The sequence below is a fragment of the Mesoplodon bidens genome (genome assembly GCF_964165515.1).
Source record: "Mesoplodon bidens genome assembly, chromosome: 4".
Lineage (NCBI taxonomy): Eukaryota > Metazoa > Chordata > Mammalia > Artiodactyla > Ziphiidae > Mesoplodon > Mesoplodon bidens.
In genome coordinates, this window is record NC_138160.1 from 127,977,721 (window position 1) to 127,998,092 (window position 20,372).

Here is a 20,372-nt window from a genome sequence, read left to right on the forward strand (position 1 = left end):
ATCAATGTAAAGCCTGTGTTATGATTATTGGTTACAAGTAAGAGAAACCAAAGTGAAACTGGCTTAGAAATAAAAAGAAAAATGTAATTGGAAACTTAAGTGATCAGATATAGCAAGGTCCAGGGACTTAAATGATGTCACCAGGAAACATATTTCTCTAATTCTTGCTTCTGCCTTCCCCTACCTTGGTTTCATTCTCTGCCCCTCATGGTGGTATAAAGGCTACATAGCTCTAGCCGTCACCGAATCCGTGCAGCCACTCCAGCAGAGAGGCTTCTCTTCCCAATAGCCCCCATAAACACCTCGGAATTCACTTTGATTGAACCAGCTTTGATCCCTCAACCAACCACTGTGACCAAAAAATGAGATATAATTATGGGCCAGGTCTAAGTTATGTGCCAATCCCCTGAACTAGGAGTGAAGTCAGCCCCAGCCAAACTACAGGGAATGAGAAGAGAATGGGGAAATGGATATTGGGCAGATAAAAACCACACACCCCTGCATGGAGCTGGAACCCCAGGTCCAAAGTCCATCCCTTAACAAGGAGTGAGGCCTGGAAAGGCCCTCTGGGAAGGCAGACCAGGGCCTGAGGCCCTGCCAAACTCCCTGATGCTTCTGGCCAAACCAGGTTCAGCTATTTCTCACAGATGTCTTTGCACACAGGGGCAAAGTTAAAAGCTCTGGAAGAGGCCTTGGCCACCCTGGAAGCTCAGTGTCGGGCGAAGGAAGAGGGCCGTATCGACCTGGAGCTGCGGCTGGTGGCTGTGAAGGAGCGCTTGCAGCAGTCCCTGGCAGGGGGCCCAGCCCTGGGACTCTGCGTGAACAGCAAGAGCAAGAGCGGCGTGAGTCTACTCCCTTTTGCCCCAGGGGGAGCTGCTCCTCAATACCCTCATATGCTACAGATCTTCATGATCATTCTTTGGGGGTGGGAGTTATGCTTATTTACAAATGAGAAAGCTGAGGCCCTAAGAGGAGAGGAAACATGCCATAAGTGGCACAGCTACCAAAGAGACTCTTGGAGCAAGTTCTCTGGCCTGTGTTCTCTCCACTGAAGCACTACTATTTGACTTTTTATACTGAATGTGATCTTAGAAGTGGCCTTGGGGTTACTGATAATAATAATATACTATACTGAATAACAAACTTGTATTGCTCAAGTTTGTTATTCTTACTCAAGTACAGGTTAAGATGCTGTACTGGCCTATTGTACCATAGGCCAGTACAGCATCTTAACCTGTATGATTTCACACAACCTTGGCAGCAGTCCTATGAGGTAGTACTATGTGTATTCACCCCATATGACAGACAAGGAAACTAAGGTTCAGATGCTGCATTATGTGCTCAAGGTCACTCAGTTAAGTGGGAGCCAGGATCCCAAACCCAGGAAGTCTGACTCCAGAGCCTTGCTTTAGCCACCAGGCACACGCCCTCTCCTAGGATCCCCAGTGTACCAGTCCCTGTACTCAGGGCTTTGAATCCATTATCTCTAATGCTCCCAGCAACCATCACCTTGAATGGGACGTCCTCAGGGAGAACTTCATGGACCTCAGTCTGTATCAGTGTCTCAACCTCAGCACTACTGCCAATAATTTTTTTTAGGACTGTCATGTGCATTGTAAGATGTTTAGTAGCATCCCTAGCCTCTACCCACTTGATGCCAGTAGCTCCATGCCCAGTTATGATGACCAAAAATGTCTCCAGAAATTGCCAAATGTCCCCTGGGAGGACAAAATTGTCCCCATTTGGGAACCACTGGTCTAAACTAACAGTCCCATCTGTTATTCTGCCTCATAGCACTTAACCACAATTTGTGTGTGAATATATGTATATATAGTATATTCACGTCCTTACATTCTGTCTCCCCGACTAGATTGTATTTTTATTAAGAACTGGACTATGTCTGTTTTGTTTATCATTATAGCTCTAGTCCTTCAGAATCTGAAAAATAGTAGAAGTGCAATAAATGTTGTACCTGCTTTTACACAAGGAAATGGAGGCTCAGAGAGATGAAATAACTGGTCTGATAAGTGTGAGTTGTCATTGGGAACAGTATTCCTATTGCTGTCCTAGGACAGGCACACCTCATGACTCTAAAGCCAGAGCAGTTTCTTCTACTCCCAGGGGCATTTCCAACCTCATTTACAGAAGAAGGGCTTAGGGGCTAGGGACAAAACAACTTCCCAGAGTCACAGAGGGCTGGTGGAGGAGTTAAAGTGGTTCCCTCATCCCAGCTGCTTCCTCCCACCACGCCCTGATGTTCACATTCCACAGGGCTTTTCTCTCCACTTTTGATCCTTGTGATGGCCTTTGGAGACAGAGAGTCTTCTCTAAATTCCCTACAGGCTTAGCCATTAGTATGTATGTCACACTCAAGGAACTACATCCAGCAAGGTACTAAGCAATCACCTGGAAAATATGAGTAAAGGCAGTGTAGAAAATGTGAAGGAATACAGGAGAGAGGTTAAGAGACAGGACTGTGGGATTTGAATCCCACCTGTCTCACTCACCAGCCTTATGGCCTTGAGCAGTGACTTGACCTTCTCATCTTCCTTATTTGTAAAATGGGACAACATAATAATAGTACCCGCTTTATAGGATTGAAAAGGCTAGATGAGCTAACCTGGTCCATAGGGAGGGTTCAGTAATTTTAATTTTAGTAATTTTAGTCATTACCTTTATTCCAAGGCCCTCAAGTATCTTTTACCCCTCACCCTGTTTGATGCTGACATGTTTGCACAGTGCCTTCTTGGCAGGCTGGGTGTAAGTAGCGAGCACTAGACCTCTCCTATATAACTATTTCTTGTTATCAACAGGAAACTGCAAATAAACCCCAGAACAATGCCCCAGAGCAACCCCTCCCTGTCAATTGTGTTTCTGAGCTGCGGAAGAGAAGCCCATCCATTGTAACCTCCAACCAAGGAAGAGTGCTACAAAAAGCCAAGGTACGGCCATAGATCAGCTAATCAAAATTCAGAGATCTGGAAGCTTCCTTTCTATGGAACCTCACCAAGAACCAAAAAGTCAGCTAGTGAGAAAGGCAGAGAACTGCCAATATATCCATGCAGTAAAACTCATGAACTTTGCTCAGAGGGCAAGACCTTCAAATCTCCTTCAGAACCTACTTATTCTTTCTTAACACATAGTTCTAACAAGCTTTGGTTTCTGAGCCTACAATATATTTTGAGACATGAAAGGCCCCATTTCATAGGTGAGGAAACTAAGTGAAGGGACTTGCCCAAGGTTATGCAGGGCATCAATGAGAGAGCTGGGATGCAAATCCATCTCTTCCAAGTCCATAGCTCACTCCATGATACTGGTCCACAGTACCATCTCTGAAACTTGTGTTTCAGAAGTTCTTGAATTTTAGAAAGGTAATATGGTGCACATACTATATATGATGAAAAACCCCAAGTTCTCAGGAGGTACTCTGTAAGCAAACACGTTGATAATTCTATAGCAAGACACATGAATATTCACATCACATTGAATAAATACGTTACAAACAGCCTCATATCAGTTCAGGTCAGGTTTTGCCACTAAATGAGTTTGTGCCAAAACACTTAAAAAATATTTTGGTTTCAGAGCTCTCTGGATTTCAGAATTGCAGATAAGAAAGTGTAGACCTGAGAAACAAATACCTGAGCATTAGGACATGAGATTAGAGAAGTAACCAGCCGAAGGCCAGATCATCTAGATCAGATGTCAGCAAACTTTTTTTTCTGGAAAGGGCCAGACAGTAAATACTTGCAGCTTTGTGGACACATGGTCTCTTTCACAAGTCACCTCTGCCATCATAGCAGGAAAGTAGCCACAGACAGTATGTAAACAAATGATTAACATGGCTGTGTCCCAATAAAACTTTGTTCATGGACACTGAGATTTGAATTTCATGAATTTCAGGTGTCATAAAAAACTATTTTTAAAAAAAACATTTAAAATCTGAAAAGTCATAGCTGGTGGGTCATACAGAAACATGTAGTGAGCCAGATTTGGCCCATGAGCCATAGTTTGCTTCTCCTTGATCCTTGTAGGCCATTGGAAGAATTTTGGATTTTGTTCTAACATAATGGAAAGTCACTGGCAAATTCTGACCAAGGAATTTTTAGATATGAATTACATTTGTAAAAGATCATTCTGACTACTATGTTGAGAATGGATGAGGGGATAAGAAAGATTGGTTAGAAGAAGTAACCTTGATGAGAGATTAGAAAGGTTTGGTGGAGGTGATAGTAACTAGCTGGCTTTGGAGGTAGAACAGAAGGATTTGCTGATGAGGATGTGGAGAATGAGGAAAAGAAAGAAATCAAGGATGACTCCTTAGGTCACTGCCCTGAGCAACTGCAGTCAAGGTGGTGAAGACGTGAGAGGGACAGGTTGGGAATGGAGAATCCTCCCACCAAGAATTTTCTAACCATCATCTTCTGCCCTGGTTCACCCCATCCCCTCCAGGGCTGGCTGGAAATGCCATGGATTTTTTATAGGTAAAAAGCCATTCACTGCTGGCCCTGACTTCAGTATTCATCTCAGGTGAACTCCTAGACAGCCCTGGGAGAATGAACAGAGCCCTGTGGGTTGCCTGCCCTCACCCTTCCTTACCAAGCTGCTTTGGCCTCTCTCCCATCAGCCTCCTACCCCAACCAAGGTGCTGTGGAAAAGCACTGATGCAGTTCCCACTCCCCAACTTCTTCTGGGCCCCAGTTTCCTTGTCTGAGAAAGACAAACTGTGGTGTTTGAACCCCCTTAGAGATGAGACCCAGCATGGAGAAATGACTTACCCAAGAAAGAAAGAGGGTGGGACTAGGACCCATGACTCTCTGATCTGGCCATGGAGATCTTTATATAATTAGGTACGGTGGTATGTTTTTATCCTGCAGGTTACACTAGAATATTTAACAAACTGATACTTCCTGTCTTTCTGTACTTCAGGAATGGGAAATGAAGAAGACCTAGAAAGAGGATGAGGATTTCATCCAAAGGAGATAACACCTTGTCCATCCAAGGCAGAAATGCTTTTTTCACAAGGAGACATCAGAAGACTGGAAGTAGCCCACACTCTGTGGGGCACCCAAAAGACCAGCCTTTATTGTCTGCATGATTATAGGGGACATGGGGAGGGAAGAAGGAGGAGAGAAAAGGGAAATGGAGGGCATCCTTATAACTTTACAGAGGATGGAAACGGGGGTGGAGGGAGACAGAAATCTGCAATGGTAAAGGTTTTGTTAAATGTCTTTGCCTTCCCTTCTAAAGAAGAAATGAAAGCACATGTGCATAAGCCATTCCATCCCATTCTCAGCATCCCATTCCCAGTCCTTAGGAAAAAGGAAGGCAGTGCTGAGGCATCGGTGGTACAGTATAAAGAGACAGGACTTCATCATCTGATCCTGCTTGTGCCAAATGGATTCATGTTGGGCATTACTGACCACCTCTGGGCAAGATAAATAGGCTGAAAAATCAATACAATTATCCCTAACTTGCATGAAGTGAACAAAAACTACAGAGGTCACATAAATTCTACAATCATTCCTCATGATTATAGAATCCTCATGATGCAGAATCCAGAATCCCTGATTTGAGTGTTTACAAATCAGAGATCTGGCAAAGAGGGGTTCAGCAGGCAAAGAGGGGTTCAGCAGTTGACATACTTTAAGCTCACAGTGCTACTCAGCGACAGAAGCATGGATTTCTAATGTCCACAGGATGTTGCAGGCATTGTAGGATGGGGTCATTTGCTGTCAATCAAGTCCCCTACCTAATTTATATGGCACTCAGGCTCTGGGAGCTATGGCTAGGAATCCAGGTGACACTCCTTGTCTTTAACCTTACCTTGCACTTGGAGGCCCACCGGTCTGCCCTTTCATACCTGCTATCAAGTAAAACTATCATGGAGAACCAAGAGGATGGTGGCTCATTTCTGCCACAGGGGTGCTAAACTTTTTACAGACACTTGATATTTTTATAGGGGAGCAAGGACCTCAAGTCCCAGGCAGTCTCCTAACTGCGACACTCACTGCTTTCTCAACGCTGTAGGCACTTTAGAGGTCTTTACCACCTTTCCCTCCAATAAAGATAAAACCATTTAACTGTATAAGCTCAGAGGTTAGCTCAAGGGGAAAGAAGAGAAATCCCAGAATAACCTCTGGACACTTTGCTAGAGGCTACACACACTTTTCTTACTTAAGACTTTACATACTTGAGCCTCACCCAAACTTTATCACCCTCTGAGGTAGCTAGAGACCAAAGCAAGTAAAATAACCTGACCAAAAGCACCTGGTTGCCAGTGGCAGAACATAAGACTTAGGGCTAATGAGCCTGGATCCAGACAAGGCTGCTTGAGCCCTGCCTCTGTCACTTACCAGCTGTGACTCTGACTTCTCTGATTGTTTTCCTTACCTGTGAAAACCATGTTAACAATTGTACTCTTCTCCCGAGACTACTGGGGGAATTCAATGAGTTAATACACAGGAAACATCTTGTACGGCGTCCAAGAAAGAGGAAATGTTCAGCCATAGTGGTTCTTCTTATTAGCTAGGTAAGAAACGCCTGACTCAAAATCCTGTGTCCTTTCCACTGAAGAAGAAATGACTTTCATGTGGTTATTACGACCACCAAAAGCTAAAAGGCAACCAATCTATAACTAACAGCTTTCATCCAGATTCCACCTGAGTGGAGGAGGAGTTCACATTATCTGAATTGTCAATGTTCTTTTTTAAAATGTGGGTCCTGGAATGGCACCCAACAATCCAACTGTCTGCAGTGTGTGTCACATTCTTTCTTATGCAGTTATTTTGAGGTTAAGTGCCTTTTGCCATCAATAGATCTTGGCTCTTTGAGAGGGGGTACCCTAGGAAATTAATAATTAACATTTATTGAGCACTCACCACACATCAGACACTGTTAGCCATGACTGGCTACACAGGCATACAACCTGTGCAGTCAGCCCCACACCTAGCAGGGCCCTGTGCTTGGTTTATTGCTCTGCTGTTACTCTCTCAGTAATTTCGAACAACGGGCTCCACACTTTCCTTTTGCCTTTTATGTAGCCGATCCTGGTGCTAACTAATTACTTTTCTAGGTATTATCCCTTTCATCTTTACTAAAACCCTGTGAGATACGTTCTATTAACCCAGTTTTCATAGTTCAGGAAATGGAAGCCCAGAGAGGTTAGGTAACTTGCTAAAGCCCACAGTTAGGAAGTGGGAGAGCCGGCACCTGAATACATAAGTCTGACCCTAGAACTCCCCTCCTCTTAATCCCAAGGCTCTATTTCACTCATGTCTCCCCCTCCTCTTGCACTGCAGTATTCAGAAGCACACAAACACTTAATAGATGAATAAGTGGATGCAGCACATTTGGTGTAACTTAGCTAAGAGAAGTGTTAACAAAATGGCTAAAACATGGATACCAGTTCTGGTTTGGTTGTTTTTTCAAAGTGTAGGGTCATGGTTCTAAAGTGGACTTGAAGTTTCATCCTCCCCAACACTGCGAAGTGTTTGGACTATCAGATTTCTAGTATCACTGGATCCTCAGTGGGGGTCTTTGAGCAGGTTCACCAACCTCTCTGAGCCTTAGTTTTCTCATTTGTAAAAGAGGATCATAATCCCTCCTTAAACCATGCTGTTCTTTTCCTAGGGCCAAAAGGAAACATAGGGTTGCTGGTTACAACACATTTGAGCTAGGCCCTGGATAGAATATAAGGATGCAGAAGACTCTAGCTTTGTCCTTATGGAACTCACAGACAGGCAGAGAAAAAATATGACCCATATAGCTATTGTACAAGTAAGCCATCCTGTGGTGAAGATTCAGAATGTCGAAGGCACACTTCCCATCCCTTAAAAAAAATTTTTTTTTGACATTAGGGACTATCCAGTGACTAGTCTGGCAACTCCAAGTGCCCTCAACCCCAATCACCAGTCCGTTCTCACAACCTGTCAGTTTTCCATACTAAATCTCTCTAAAATTCATCCACTTCTTCCTATCTTCACTGGCACCATCCAACTTCATTAATTCATTCAACAAATGCTGGAACATCTACTATGTGCACCTACTGTACTCGATGTTAGAAATCACTGCTGTGAACAACACAGAAACTCTCATGAAGCTCATACCCTAGTTGAGAAAACGAACAAAATCCAGCAAAAGTGCTGGACATAACTAAAACAGTAGCGACCTTAGATAAAGTGGTTACAAAGGTCTCTCCTGTGAGAAGACCCCAGGACAGAATACAACCCTTCTGTGCACGCACCAGTCCAACAGCTTGTCTCCCCACCTCTTAGACCCAATCTCCTCCTCACAGCAGTCAGTGACCCATTAAACACGTAAAAGCATCGTAACATGTTCCCCTTGCAATCAGAGTAAAACTCAAGTTCATTAGACAAAAAAAAAAACTTGAACTACATTAGGGCACTGTTCCACTCTGTTCATTAAGCATGAACAGACAAAAAAAAAATCTCTGCCCTAATGCAAGTGACACGTAAGGGGAAATGAGAAAATACACATTTTAAAACACAGTAAGTCGGGGGGAAAGGGGGAATTGGAGAAAAAAAAGCAGGGAAGAGTGATGGGAGATGAGGGTCAGGCTTCGACTTTTTTAATTCCTCAAGTGCTCTGGCCCTGCCTAACCACCGTCTTGTGTTGCTCCTCCGCTTCCTCAAGTACTTCAGTGCCTTACTCGCAATACGCTCCCTCTTGACTTTGCAGATGCTGTTTCCCTCTACCTGAACCAGCTGCCTCTTCTTTTCATCTACTCATTATTCCGCTTTCAGTTCAAAAGTTATTTCCTTTGGGAAAACGCCCCACACTCGGCCATATCGTACTCTAGGCTTCCGCAGCACCAAGCCCCTCACCTTTAAACACCGGTCATATTTTGACTTTATAGGGCGTTAGCAATTGTTTGTTGTGCATAACTTCATGTAAGCTCCTTGAGGGTACAGCTGTTATTCCCTTTGGTCGCCGCGAATTCCGCGCGTAGCACGGAGCCCACGCCCTTGTGACAGGAAACCAACCTACTCGCCGAATACGCAGGGGGCCGGAAGGGTTGCGTTTCGTCGGAAGACCGGGTAGGAAACGGCGCAGGGCGAACCCGACAAGCAGCGTTCCCATCCGGGTCCCTGAGAGAGAAAGCCTTCCCGCGAAGGCTGCCGGGAAGCGTGGTTTTTGAAGCGAGCGTATCTCGTCACTTGGGGCAAGTGCGCGTGCGCAGCCTCAGTCAGCCGAGGTGGGGAACATGGCCGTCAGGTTCCTGTGGGCGGTCCGGCGGCGGGTGCAGCCCCTCCTGGCCTCGAGTGGCGCGTCAGATGGCAGGTAAGCGAGGCAGGCCGGGGAGCCGGGACGTGAGGACGATGCAGGAGAAGCGATCCGGAGGGGCGATTTTAGGCTGGAGGGAGAGAGGACCTACCAAGCCTCTCGGCCGCTACGACTGGGCGCTCACGGCCCCATCTTACAGAGCGGGAAACTGAGGTCTACAGCCTTGCCTCCTTGCCGGGCCGAGGACGGTGGAAAGATCCGAGGTCACGCCCTCGGAGGTGAGAACTGTTCTTCAGCCCGAGCGTCGATTGAATTGGGGATGTACCCTTCCCACCCGCTTCTCGACAGCTTTGGTGTCTGCCGGTAATTTGGGATTCTCTCCCAACACCCTGTGTGATCGTATCTGAGCTTCACTTTACCTATCGGTAAAAGTAGGCCGTTGGACTTGGTCTTTACAAACGGCCCTTCCACCTGCCTTCGGGAGTTTGAAGTTCCGGTTGCTACTTTTATCCATCGGTTGCGACTTTTACTGATCATTTATCATGCCAATTGCAGAACTATGGGTAGTTCTTTTTATTCTCCCGTTTAATTGAGGAAACTGAGGTTTAGAAAAGTTGAGTAACGTCTCCAAACTTAAATACTTGTGAAGTGGTGGAACCCAGACCTGAAACCAGTGAGGGCTGTAGAATCGGCCCTTTAAAATTAGTGACCAGTGTTACTTATTGTTAGGGACTATTCCCCGTTGACAGTTTGTTTATCGGAAAGAATAAAAATTGCTGAGTAGGGGGATGGGTCAGGTTGGATCTCTGAAAAGTAAATTAAATTACGGTGAAATCCGGAAATTTTGCATAACTATATGTCACCTTTTAAACACACCTGACCCAGCACTCGGGTGAGAGGTTGAATTCCTGGTTTCAAGCTTTTTTTTTTTTTCCTAGTCTTTTTGACAGTTTGTGGTGTAGGGAAGTGCTCAGAAGGAAAATGTTCTCTTCTAATAAAATTTCCCCGACTCCAGTTCTGAAACAGTAGCAATTGAATGGATGCGCCGCAACTCCCTCTTTCTCACGACTTGGGCCCTGGCCGTGTGCCCTTTCAACTGGCCCTGAGGATATCTTGACCTCCTTTCAATTGGATAAATGTAGTTTGTTAGGAGTTTAGGAGGAAGGATCTATTTCACCCTGTGCGATGTGTCCCAGATCTGTGGTGACCAATTTTCGAAATAAAAGTGTGTAATCTTGTGTAATATGACGTCAGATCATAATAACTGAATTCAGGACTGGCCTGGAAGATAAAAGTAATCTTGCCCACACCCTTATACTGATGGTTCCCTCTTCCCTTTCTTGAAGTAAACTCCTTTACCCCCTTTAAGCCTTTTCTTAGATTTCACCTCAGTGGCCACTTTTCAATATATACCAGTTTATATAAATAAACTATTTGTTTTAAAGACCTTTTGCGCTCACAGATTTCTTGATGGTTTTACTTCATATTAAATTATGATGATCCAGGAGGTGTAATGGAAACTTCCTTGAACCGGGGGGTCAGAACTGCTACAATCCAAGATCTGCAAACTAGCCCCTACTCTAAACTTTTTATGTGAACTGAACTATGTGTCTATATGGTCTGTTTCATTCACCTGTATATAGTTCACAGTCCACAACATATAGTAAATGTTTTATAAGTTTTTGATTGACTTGATTTTACATATAGGTGAGCTCCCAACTCATTTTCTCTTAGTGTAGGTTCTCTTCCATAAAAGCCTTGCTTTTACTTAGAGCTTGTGATCAAGAAGGCTTTAGAATTCCAGGCCTCACTCCAATTCGATAAGGTACCTTTACTGGGCTTAATTTTCCTCACCTATAAAGTGAGGAATTGAACCTGAACTGTACGGCTTTTTGTTTTGAATTCTCGCTTCTGATATTGCCCTGCTGGTTCTAGGTATTATAATTTCGTTTTCTCTTGCTGACTTTTGTGTCCCCACTTCCAGCTATTTCTACTGCCTGATGCTCAGTACCCTGATTCAACAATACTAACTATGTAATCTTGAGCAAGTCATAAGCCTCTCTGAGCTTCAGTTTTCTCATCTATAAAATAGGGATGATGATAGTATTTATCTCACATGTTGTAAGATGAAAAGATGATTTAAGTAAAACCCTGTCAACTGTGTCTGGCATTTAGCAAGCACTTTATAAGTGTTTGTATTGTTACTGAGACTGAAAGCACTTTGTCTAGAGAGAGTCAATCTGGGAAACATTCCAGCCTCTGAACCTGGTTATAACTTTAGCTGTTTGTGATGGCATTTCTTCATAATGCACCACCTCCCTCCCACTTTAGGGCATGGCTGCATCCTTTCAGCACTGCCACCCAGAGAACCACTGGTGAAGACTGCAATTCTGAGGACCCTCCTGATGAACTTGGGCCCTCTCTTGCAGAACGAGCCTTAAAGCTAAAAGCTGTTAAACTGGAGAAGGAAGTCCAGGATTTAACAGTGGGTAGATTTTATATTATCTGTTCATATATTCTGTAACATATATCATATTTTCTATTATCTGTTTATATTATCTATATTCACATCTTTTCTCTGATTTAAATATCCACGTAAAGTTTTTTAAGTCAGTTTTTAAACTGTTTCTTCTAATTAGCTCTTTACCCCTCCTGCTAGATATACTAGGCAAAATAATCTGTACTAGTTCAAAAACATTACTGACTATGGATACTCATCTCTTTTCAGTTCCCTGGTGTGTCACAGTACTTAGATACCTGATATTTTGGTAGCTTCAAAGGAGGTACAGTGCCTGGCATGTAGTACACACTCAACTAATATTTGTAGAATGAGTGAGGTCATTTATCATTGTATTCTGCCAATCAGACTACCTCTGGCTTACTGTGCCAGTACTAGACTGACAGACTTTGAGAAAGAGAAATAATTATGGTAATTCCAAAGCAGGACCACCCAAAAATGGTAAGGGATTTGGAAAGTGTGTCTTGTGAGAGGAATGAAAGGAACCAGGGATTATAAGAATGAAAGAAGAAAAGACTAAAGAGGCTAAATAATTGCCTTCAAATAGATGACATATTTTTAAAACTTACTCTTGGCTATCTTAGAGTTCAGTTCAACAAAAGAAAGGTGAAGGGTGGAAGTGTTGCCTGAAGGTGAAAAAGAAAGCGTTTTCTCAAGATAATGAGCTTGAAAACAGTTGTTCTGTGTTCAAACTGGCAGCCTAAATGACAGCCTATCAGGGCTGCTATAAAGAGAGATTCCTGCTATGACTGGAAATTTGGAGTAGCTGATCTAAGATTTCTACACAACTCCTGTTGTTGTTGTTGTTTTAATAAAAATCTATACCAAGGGTGAAATTTGTAAAGTAAGCAAAAAGTTTCTTTTCCACCAATAGGCATTTGTTTTCTTATCATTTTGACTTTGCTTTTGATGCTCAGGTGAGATACCAGAGAGCTATAGCTGATGGTGAAAATATAAGAAGGCGAACCCAGAGATGTGTAGAAGATGCCAAGATATTTGGTGAGAGGTTTATTAATAATAAAAATACCTTTTAGTTTAAGGGCACTTACTAGCAGTTGTGCACACTGAACTTAGCAAAAGACACATCTGGGTCCTTAACCAATCTATACCCTACCCTTCCTCTATCCCCCTAGGCTTTCTGCTCTGCTTATTGGGAATGTTGTCAAGTGAACCATTTGCTAAAGTAATGTTTGCCTTTATTTTCACCTGACCTTTGTTATTTTATTTTTCAAGTATGTACCGTTAACATTCTAGTGCCTATACAGGCAATTCTGTTTAACTCATTAATGAACAAGTGAATCATTAAGATGTTCAGAAGAGAATCCAAAGAGCAGACATATAGGCAATCATAAACGCTGAGATTTGCTTCACATAAGCAAAATTGGTCCATAACCATAGTGCAATAATCAACTGTATCTCCACCAGACAGTTTTCACAACTATAGACAAAAATCATTTGCATTACTCTCAGTGTTCTACAGCTTGCTGAGTTATAACTCAAAGGTTCAGACCACATGGAATCAGATAACCCTGAAAGCTGTGCTAGATTGAATCTATTTTTTCACTGATGGCATTGAATAATCTTTTTGGTCCATTTCAAAGTCGTTCAGAAATTTTTTCCTAAATGCACCACTTCTTGTTCCAAATTTGTTCACGAAAATGTTAATTGAATAACGGATTCAAGAGTAAAGGGCAAATCTGTGATTACTTGCTGTACTCACAATTTAATATGGAGCATTATACTTTGACTACACATAGAATGGAGTGCTTGAGGGGCCCTTGGATTCTATCTAGTCCAGTCTTTTATAGGCAAGCTAGAAAAAGTTATTTGACAACAGGTGTAGATACGAATCCATTGATTCCTGGTCCCTAATCTATTATTCTTTCCCTTATATCACACTCCTTCCTGTTCTCTGGATTTTATCTGCTATTTGTACAAGGGATTCACCCCATTCCTGTCCTGTCCAACCCTAGTCCTTTGGCTTACCCTCCTGCTTTTCGTTCAGTGCTATAGATATCATGTTTCAAGACTTTGAGTAAATACTAACCCCCAAATTATATTCCTGAATAGCTAAATACTGACCCCCCAATTGTGTTCCTGATATTTCATCCAAGTTTTAGTCTCATATTTCCAGCTATCAGGGCTCAGTGGCCAAGCCTGCCACCTGTTAGTCCATAAATACAGTTCTGAATTTCATCAGAAAAAATTTGTGGAAATTTATTTTCTCTTTTGTTAAATAATCACCTACATAAGATGCTTGATTTTGCCTCTTGTCCCACAGAACGTAAAATATGTACTATATGGCCCTTTAGAGAAAAAGTCTGCTGACCTCTAACCACAGGGAATTTTTGTAGCAAATAGAACAATTGTGATAAGGGGAAGACTTCCTGCCTGCTTGAGGGGAGCAGGGTGAGTTGGCTTACCAGAAGTCAAGCTTCGATACTTTAGGAACAGGCTTATGTCAATTTCCTCAAGAATTAATAAGGTTCTCAGGAACAAATACATATTAAATAAACTCAAAAGAATTTGGTAATCTAATTTGTTAATTTATAGAGAAAAATGTGTCAAGCAAAACATGAAGATTGCTCAGTGAGCATGGAAGTAGAAAAAAAGAAGAAAGCTTTCATTGTCATTTAATTAACATACAGTATAGCATGATGACTATCCTTCCAGGGACAGTCTTGTCTCAGTAACCCATTTTCTCTTAAACAGGTCACAGAGATCCCTTTTTTCCCTCTAAGAAATGTTGCAGACACCAACCATCTATTGAAGTAACGCAGTAATAGGAGTAGGATCAGAGACTGAACCCCTCACTGTACAGACAAGAGAACCTAGGCTTCTGTTTACCCAGATTCATACAGCTTTACTGACTAGAAGCCAGGACTTTTTGTACCATGGCAGTGTACAAATCAGTCCAGCAACTTACAGCTTTCAAATTCAATTTGTCTTCCTTTGTATAGCCAGGGAAAGCCTTTGATGTCCCTGCTTGATCTTTATCAGACATTCTTTCCTCTTGGATGGAATTCCAAATTTTATCAGTATACTTTTCAAGCCTTTAGCTAATCTCTTCTACCTTTTCAGCTGATGTCGTTAACAGCCATTAATATATATGGCTACCATCCCTCATAGTGATGGGAGAGGTATCTTGTGGAACTCACCAAGTCTAGTTCCCTGGAAAGGCCTGCTGCTTTCACTCTTCCTCTCCGTTGCCTCCTCTCCTACTCCAGACCATATTATACCAAGGTTACTTCAGTCGGCTTTCTTCCACTTCTTATGATATCTTTTCTTCTCACCCATCTGTGATGGCCCCAGCACCCCACATTCATTGTGTATGTTACTAGACAATTTGACTCCTCTTCCACTTGTTCTGCTCAAGAAGCTACAATGGATTTCTATTACCCAGAAGTTAAAGGTAGAATTTTTGCCTCTCTGTCAGTCATTCCTTCCCATCCAAGCAGTACATACCCGGGAAATCTCTCCTCTGTCATCATCCGTTTTATTGCCTGCCTGCTTTGACACAGGGCCTTAAACCTGTCGCTGGACTAAAGCTAGATCAACAAAGTCCTTCGCCCCTCACCAGCTCCTACCAGGACCTTTGTGTTACCATAGGTATCTGTGATGCTGATGTTCCTTATCATTTCTGTAAGAAGAATGAAGCATTGGGAGTAATGAGATTTCTCAACAACTGAGTTCACTTTTATAAAGTTTATGTGACTCTAAAAAGATTAGACAAGCTTGGTGGCCTGTCTCCAGCAAGTGTATATAACTTCATAGCAGGCATTAAGAGACTTACCTCATACATGGAGTATATTTTTTTCCTGTTCCTATTTAGCTAATCCTCAAGAATAAACCACTCTTTGACTCCTCCTTAGCACAGTCTTGTCAACTATTCTTTTATTATTCCCCCATCAATGAAATACTAGTGTCTTATTCCTATTGAGAATGTATGCCTTTCCACAAATGAGACAGGTGGGAATTTTCAAAATATTTATAACTTAGTACTAAAGGTGAATAGCAACAAAGATACAAGAAGCATATAAGTCAAGTTTTTAAAGGACAGGTTTCTGAACCTTTTGTATATAGTCTCACCTAGTTCTTGGGTTCTAACCATCTTCCCCATTTCCCAGAATACTTCCTAGTCATATGCCTTGCAAGAGAAATGTTGGCTCATCAGTTGGGTTTCAGGGGTAATCAGTAGTGATGATCCCTGGATCCTTTGTGGCAATCTTTGCATTTCCTGGGGTACCCAGTATACCAGCCAGCTCTCTGAGCCTTCCCCAAACTGCACCCTCAAGAGCAGAGTGGTTTCCTCACAAACAATAAGAGTATTTGGTTTCTCTGTAGGAATTCAGAGTTTCTGTAAGGATTTGGTGGAGGTGGCAGACATTTTGGAGAAGACTACAGAGTGTATTTCTGAAGAAACGGAGCCTGGGGACCAGAAGCTCACTCTGGAGAAGATCTTCCGAGGCTTGTCACTTTTAGAAACCAAGCTGAAAAGCGTGTTTGCCAAACATGGCCTGGAGAAGATGACACCCATTGGTGACAAATATGACCCTCATGAGCATGAACTCATCTGTCATGTGCCAGCTGGTGTTGGGGTGCAGCCTGGCACTGTGGCATTAGTAAGGCAGGATGGCTACAAGCTTCATGGCCGCACCATTAGACTCGCCCAGGTGGAAGTGGCAGTGGAGTCGCAGAGAAGACTATGAATGGGCCCAGAGGAACTGAATGTTCTCCCGGAGTGCAGTCACCTGTGATTCCTTTATTTATTAAACTAGGTTCGTATTGTACATGAGGTACTTCATGTGATCTGTTTTGGATTTAGTCATATTGGCTTTATTTCTAAGATACTCTTTTGATTTAATGTGACCTGTTTGGTCTCATCAGAAGTCTTGCCATTGGGCATTTGAACAATGTGACAAGTGTTCCTGTGGCCTTATCAAAATATGTTTAAGAAAATTATTTTTAAATTGGTACTCTGATGACTTTCAATCCAAAATTTTTTTAAAGGTGGAAATGAGTATATGTTTATGTATTTTCAACTAAATGTTCCTTACTAATGGTCCCTATAAAAGGAATTGTATAGAATCTTGTATTTGTGGGAAAAGGAGATGGTAGGGATTGGTGTAACATTTGGGTACTTAAATGATAAAGCTTTATAGTTGTATGAATTTAAATCATTTCGGTTGATTTTTGTGCACGTAGATTTTCAGGACTTCCCGTTTTTTATTTTTCTTTTAGCCATCTTTTGTCCTTGTAGTTCCTGCCAGATAGACTTCATATTCACACTCATTGTCCCTTTGCAAATCCCATTTACAAGGCTAATGGCCCAGGCAAGACTTGGAAGGCAGAGACTGGCAAGAAATCAAGATACCAGGTCCCTTTCAAGCAAGTATGGCCAAGAAACCTTATGCTTTCTTTGTTGAGTTATCTTCAGATTATTTTCAGCCTCCTCCCTAGGTATATAATCATTTCAGGGAAACTGAGGCGGCACCTACAGCTGAAGACCTAGCTTGGTCTCTATAGGTAATTTACCCACAACTTCTCTTTCCACCAGCCCTTAAATCCTCTGCCACTCTGTCAGATTTACCTTATGATCCTTTATTAGATGACGTCGGGAGGTGGTCAGGACAAAAAAATGTTAGGTTCCCATGATTCCTCATTAGTTATGCTAGGTTTGGGGTGTTTTTTTTGCGGGGGGTGGGGTACTCACAATTCACTACCTCTCTTACATTGACAAGTTTTATTTCCTAGTTTTTGTGTCTGTCTTATGTCACGTGTAAACATCTAGCTCCCCTTTTATGTATTGACCTCCTAGAGTTAATGAGCCTATGTGTATATTTTTTATTTCAGTCTTGCTTATAGATAGTGTTCTGTAAAAAATTTATTCAATAAATGAGTTAGTGAAAGAATGAGATATATATATATATAGATATCTATCTATATATATATCAATTGGACATTAGAAAGGAGGTCATATGGTTATTTTAATGTTAGAAGCAGCCTTCATGGTGACCTAATCTCACCCCTTCAGCTTCTTCTGAAATATGAAAACATAGTCCTTTTAGGACTAGACTCAAAGAAAAAAAAAATCTCTAAAACTAGTAAACTAAATTTTAGTGAGAACTTAAGAACTAGATATTAACTTCAGTCATTTAAGATTCAACAGTTCTAAAACAAACATGCAAATATGTCCCCAGCAGAGAATTAAATGTTGTTAGGTGTCCAGATTGTCCAGGTTTAGGTTTAAGTTACTTACCCATAAAATAAATCCATTCCTACTAGAACTCTATGACCCCATTCTGTGGGGTGGTGAAAGTTATCCTCTTAGACATCATAGATAGTTCTAGCATACTACACAAGCACGTATCAACAAAGCATCCCCCAGTGGGTCCTACCACCTCCACCAGATTTAGACACTTAAGAAAAACAAATACATGCTTCTAAGATGCAAGCAAAAGACTTTTGGTGAGATTTTAAAACCAGAACCTCTTTTGGCATTCCACTAAGTACATACTGTAAATATAATGAGCAGTCAGATTTCACAATAGGAATTTGTCTTTTTTTTGCCTTCATTCCTTTGAGATTAACAAATAGTGACGACAAGAAAATGAGCCAATTATGATTTCCTTTGTGTTCTTGGATCACTAGCTATCATTACCAGTGAATTAGAATAACCATAATTTTAGGTGTGGAATGTTCTGATTACTTGAAGAGTTTTTAAATATTCCTTGCAACCTCCTGTTTTAGCAAGTAGACTGAGAATAATTTTAGATTCTTCTATTATTCAGTAGTTTTGCAGACTTAAAAGTATAAATTTAGAAGATGGAGCCATAACAGTGAGAATCTCAAAATGCTGAAGGGCTTTCACGAGCCAGTGCAGCATAATAGAGCATAGTAGGCTTAGTAGGCATCAACTTGAACATAATTTCCAGCCTAGTCACTTCACTCTTCTGAGCCTACTTCCACGTTTGTAAAATGGTTATAATTCTCAAAATATTGCGAGGATTAAGCGAAATGTGCAAATTGCCTATTACAGTAGGCCCTCAAATATTTATTTTTATTGCCTTTTATTATACACATTGTTTTTCGTATGTTTTAATAGTTGCCTAAGTCTAGGAGAAGGGAAAGACTGGTTAAGTGGTGCTTGACTATAAAAAAAAATGGTAAGCTAATCAATCACAGTGAACTTATTTTCCTTTTAGCTTCTGTTTTTTGTGTTTGTCTGTTTTAACCATAACAAGGAAATCTACATTTTTAGACTGGAGAAATAAGAAAATTGTTTCAGTGCCCTTAATTATTTTCATCTTTATGGTAAAGTAAAAAGACATCATTGACTTGCAGATGATATGTGTAAGGAAGCTTTGACTCATTTGAAGAGGGATCTTGGTGCTTCAGTACTTGGATTTTACGAATCTTTTGTGGATTTTCCTCACTGCCATAAAGGAATTATTCAGTTTGTTACTGATATAAGCTTGTGGTGCTCTTTCATGGCAAAGGATTTAATAAGTGAAGAAAGGTTCTTAAACACTAAAGCAAAATCAAATAAGGAAGACTAAGGATGAAATATAATCTTCAGAAACAACTTTAATAAAACCTTAATTGAAATAACTGTGTTTCACGTGTTTCGTGTCTTTGTCTGCCGTGGTCACTTCACTGATTGCTGACCCACCTTGTTGACACTCAGTGGAGGTACCAGCAGCCCAGCCAAGTGGATGCAGTGTAGGCATTCCACACCTTGCCTTGGTGTTGAAGTCTTGTCTGTTCTTCTACCTCCTTGACTTGTTTCCTTCTGATTTCTATGTATTTCTTAGATCTGGACTCCTGTTTCTGCCTTCCTCTCTGGCACTGCCTTTTCTTGTACTCGCTTCTTGGTTCTAATTGTCTTACCTGCTTTAATCATTTCACTTGAACTGCAGGACTTCTGACCATCCTCTCAACCAGATTACTGGCATGTGGCCTACTGCTTCCATAAGCCCTTCCCAACCTTTGCCTGGCCTTTCCTTTACCTCTGCTTCTCCACTGGCTTCCACATACCCAGCCTCCTGGCTAAGCGCCCCTCTTTGGAACCAGCCTTTCCTGTAGTTTTGGCCTTGCATTTTCATCATTCTTCCAGTCTTGTCTGCATACCCTGGCTCATACTCCCAGTGCTAGGTTGTAAGTATATTCTTATTCCTGTCCACTCAGACTTTGTCCACATTCTCAAATTCACTGGAGGTTTTAAAACATGACTCCAAAATCTTGAATCTGGACCAACAGAATATAGGGAAGTGACACTGCTGGTTTCTGACCCAAACCTTCTTGTCTCTGGATGCTCACTCTTGGTACCCAGCCATCAGACCAAAGAGTGAGCTCAAGTAGCCTGTGGAGTGGAACTGAGGGCCATGGCTGAGCTTTCAGCTGACAGCCAGTAGCATCCTGCCAGCCATCTCAGTGAGCCACTTTCGAAGTGGACTCTCCAGTCCCCAGTGGAGCAGCCCCACCTGACATAACATGGAACACAGATGAGCTGATCTCATTGATCCCTGCCCAAAGTGCAGATTCATGGGCAAAATAAATGACTGTTACTTTTAACCACTAAGTTTTGGGGTGGTTTGTTATGCAGCAATAA

The 20,372-nt window shown here is 42.0% G+C and overlaps 2 protein-coding genes across 2 annotated transcripts in view; both read left to right on the forward strand.

The window, feature by feature from the left end:
- Positions 1 to 6,801, forward strand: part of AFAP1L1 (actin filament associated protein 1 like 1) — a gene marked incomplete at its 5' end in the record, with an annotated part of 73,177 nt that extends 66,376 nt beyond the window's left edge. Inside the window, 3 exon segments of the mRNA XM_081231621.1 lie at positions 664 to 842; positions 2,814 to 2,942; positions 4,927 to 6,801. Of these exon segments, the coding sequence (XP_081087747.1) occupies positions 664 to 842; positions 2,814 to 2,942; positions 4,927 to 4,950 (332 nt within the window). The 3' untranslated portion in view covers positions 4,951 to 6,801.
- A 2,344-nt stretch (positions 6,802 to 9,145) lies between these two features.
- On the forward strand, positions 9,146 to 19,352 carry GRPEL2 (GrpE like 2, mitochondrial). Its single transcript, XM_081231867.1, has 4 exons — positions 9,146 to 9,300; positions 11,575 to 11,728; positions 12,679 to 12,760; positions 16,106 to 19,352. The coding sequence occupies exons 1-4, from the start codon at positions 9,224 to 9,226 to the stop codon at positions 16,468 to 16,470; spliced, it is 678 nt and encodes a 225-aa protein (XP_081087993.1). The 5' UTR covers positions 9,146 to 9,223; the 3' UTR covers positions 16,471 to 19,352.
- The last annotated feature ends 1,020 nt before the right edge of the window (positions 19,353 to 20,372 follow it).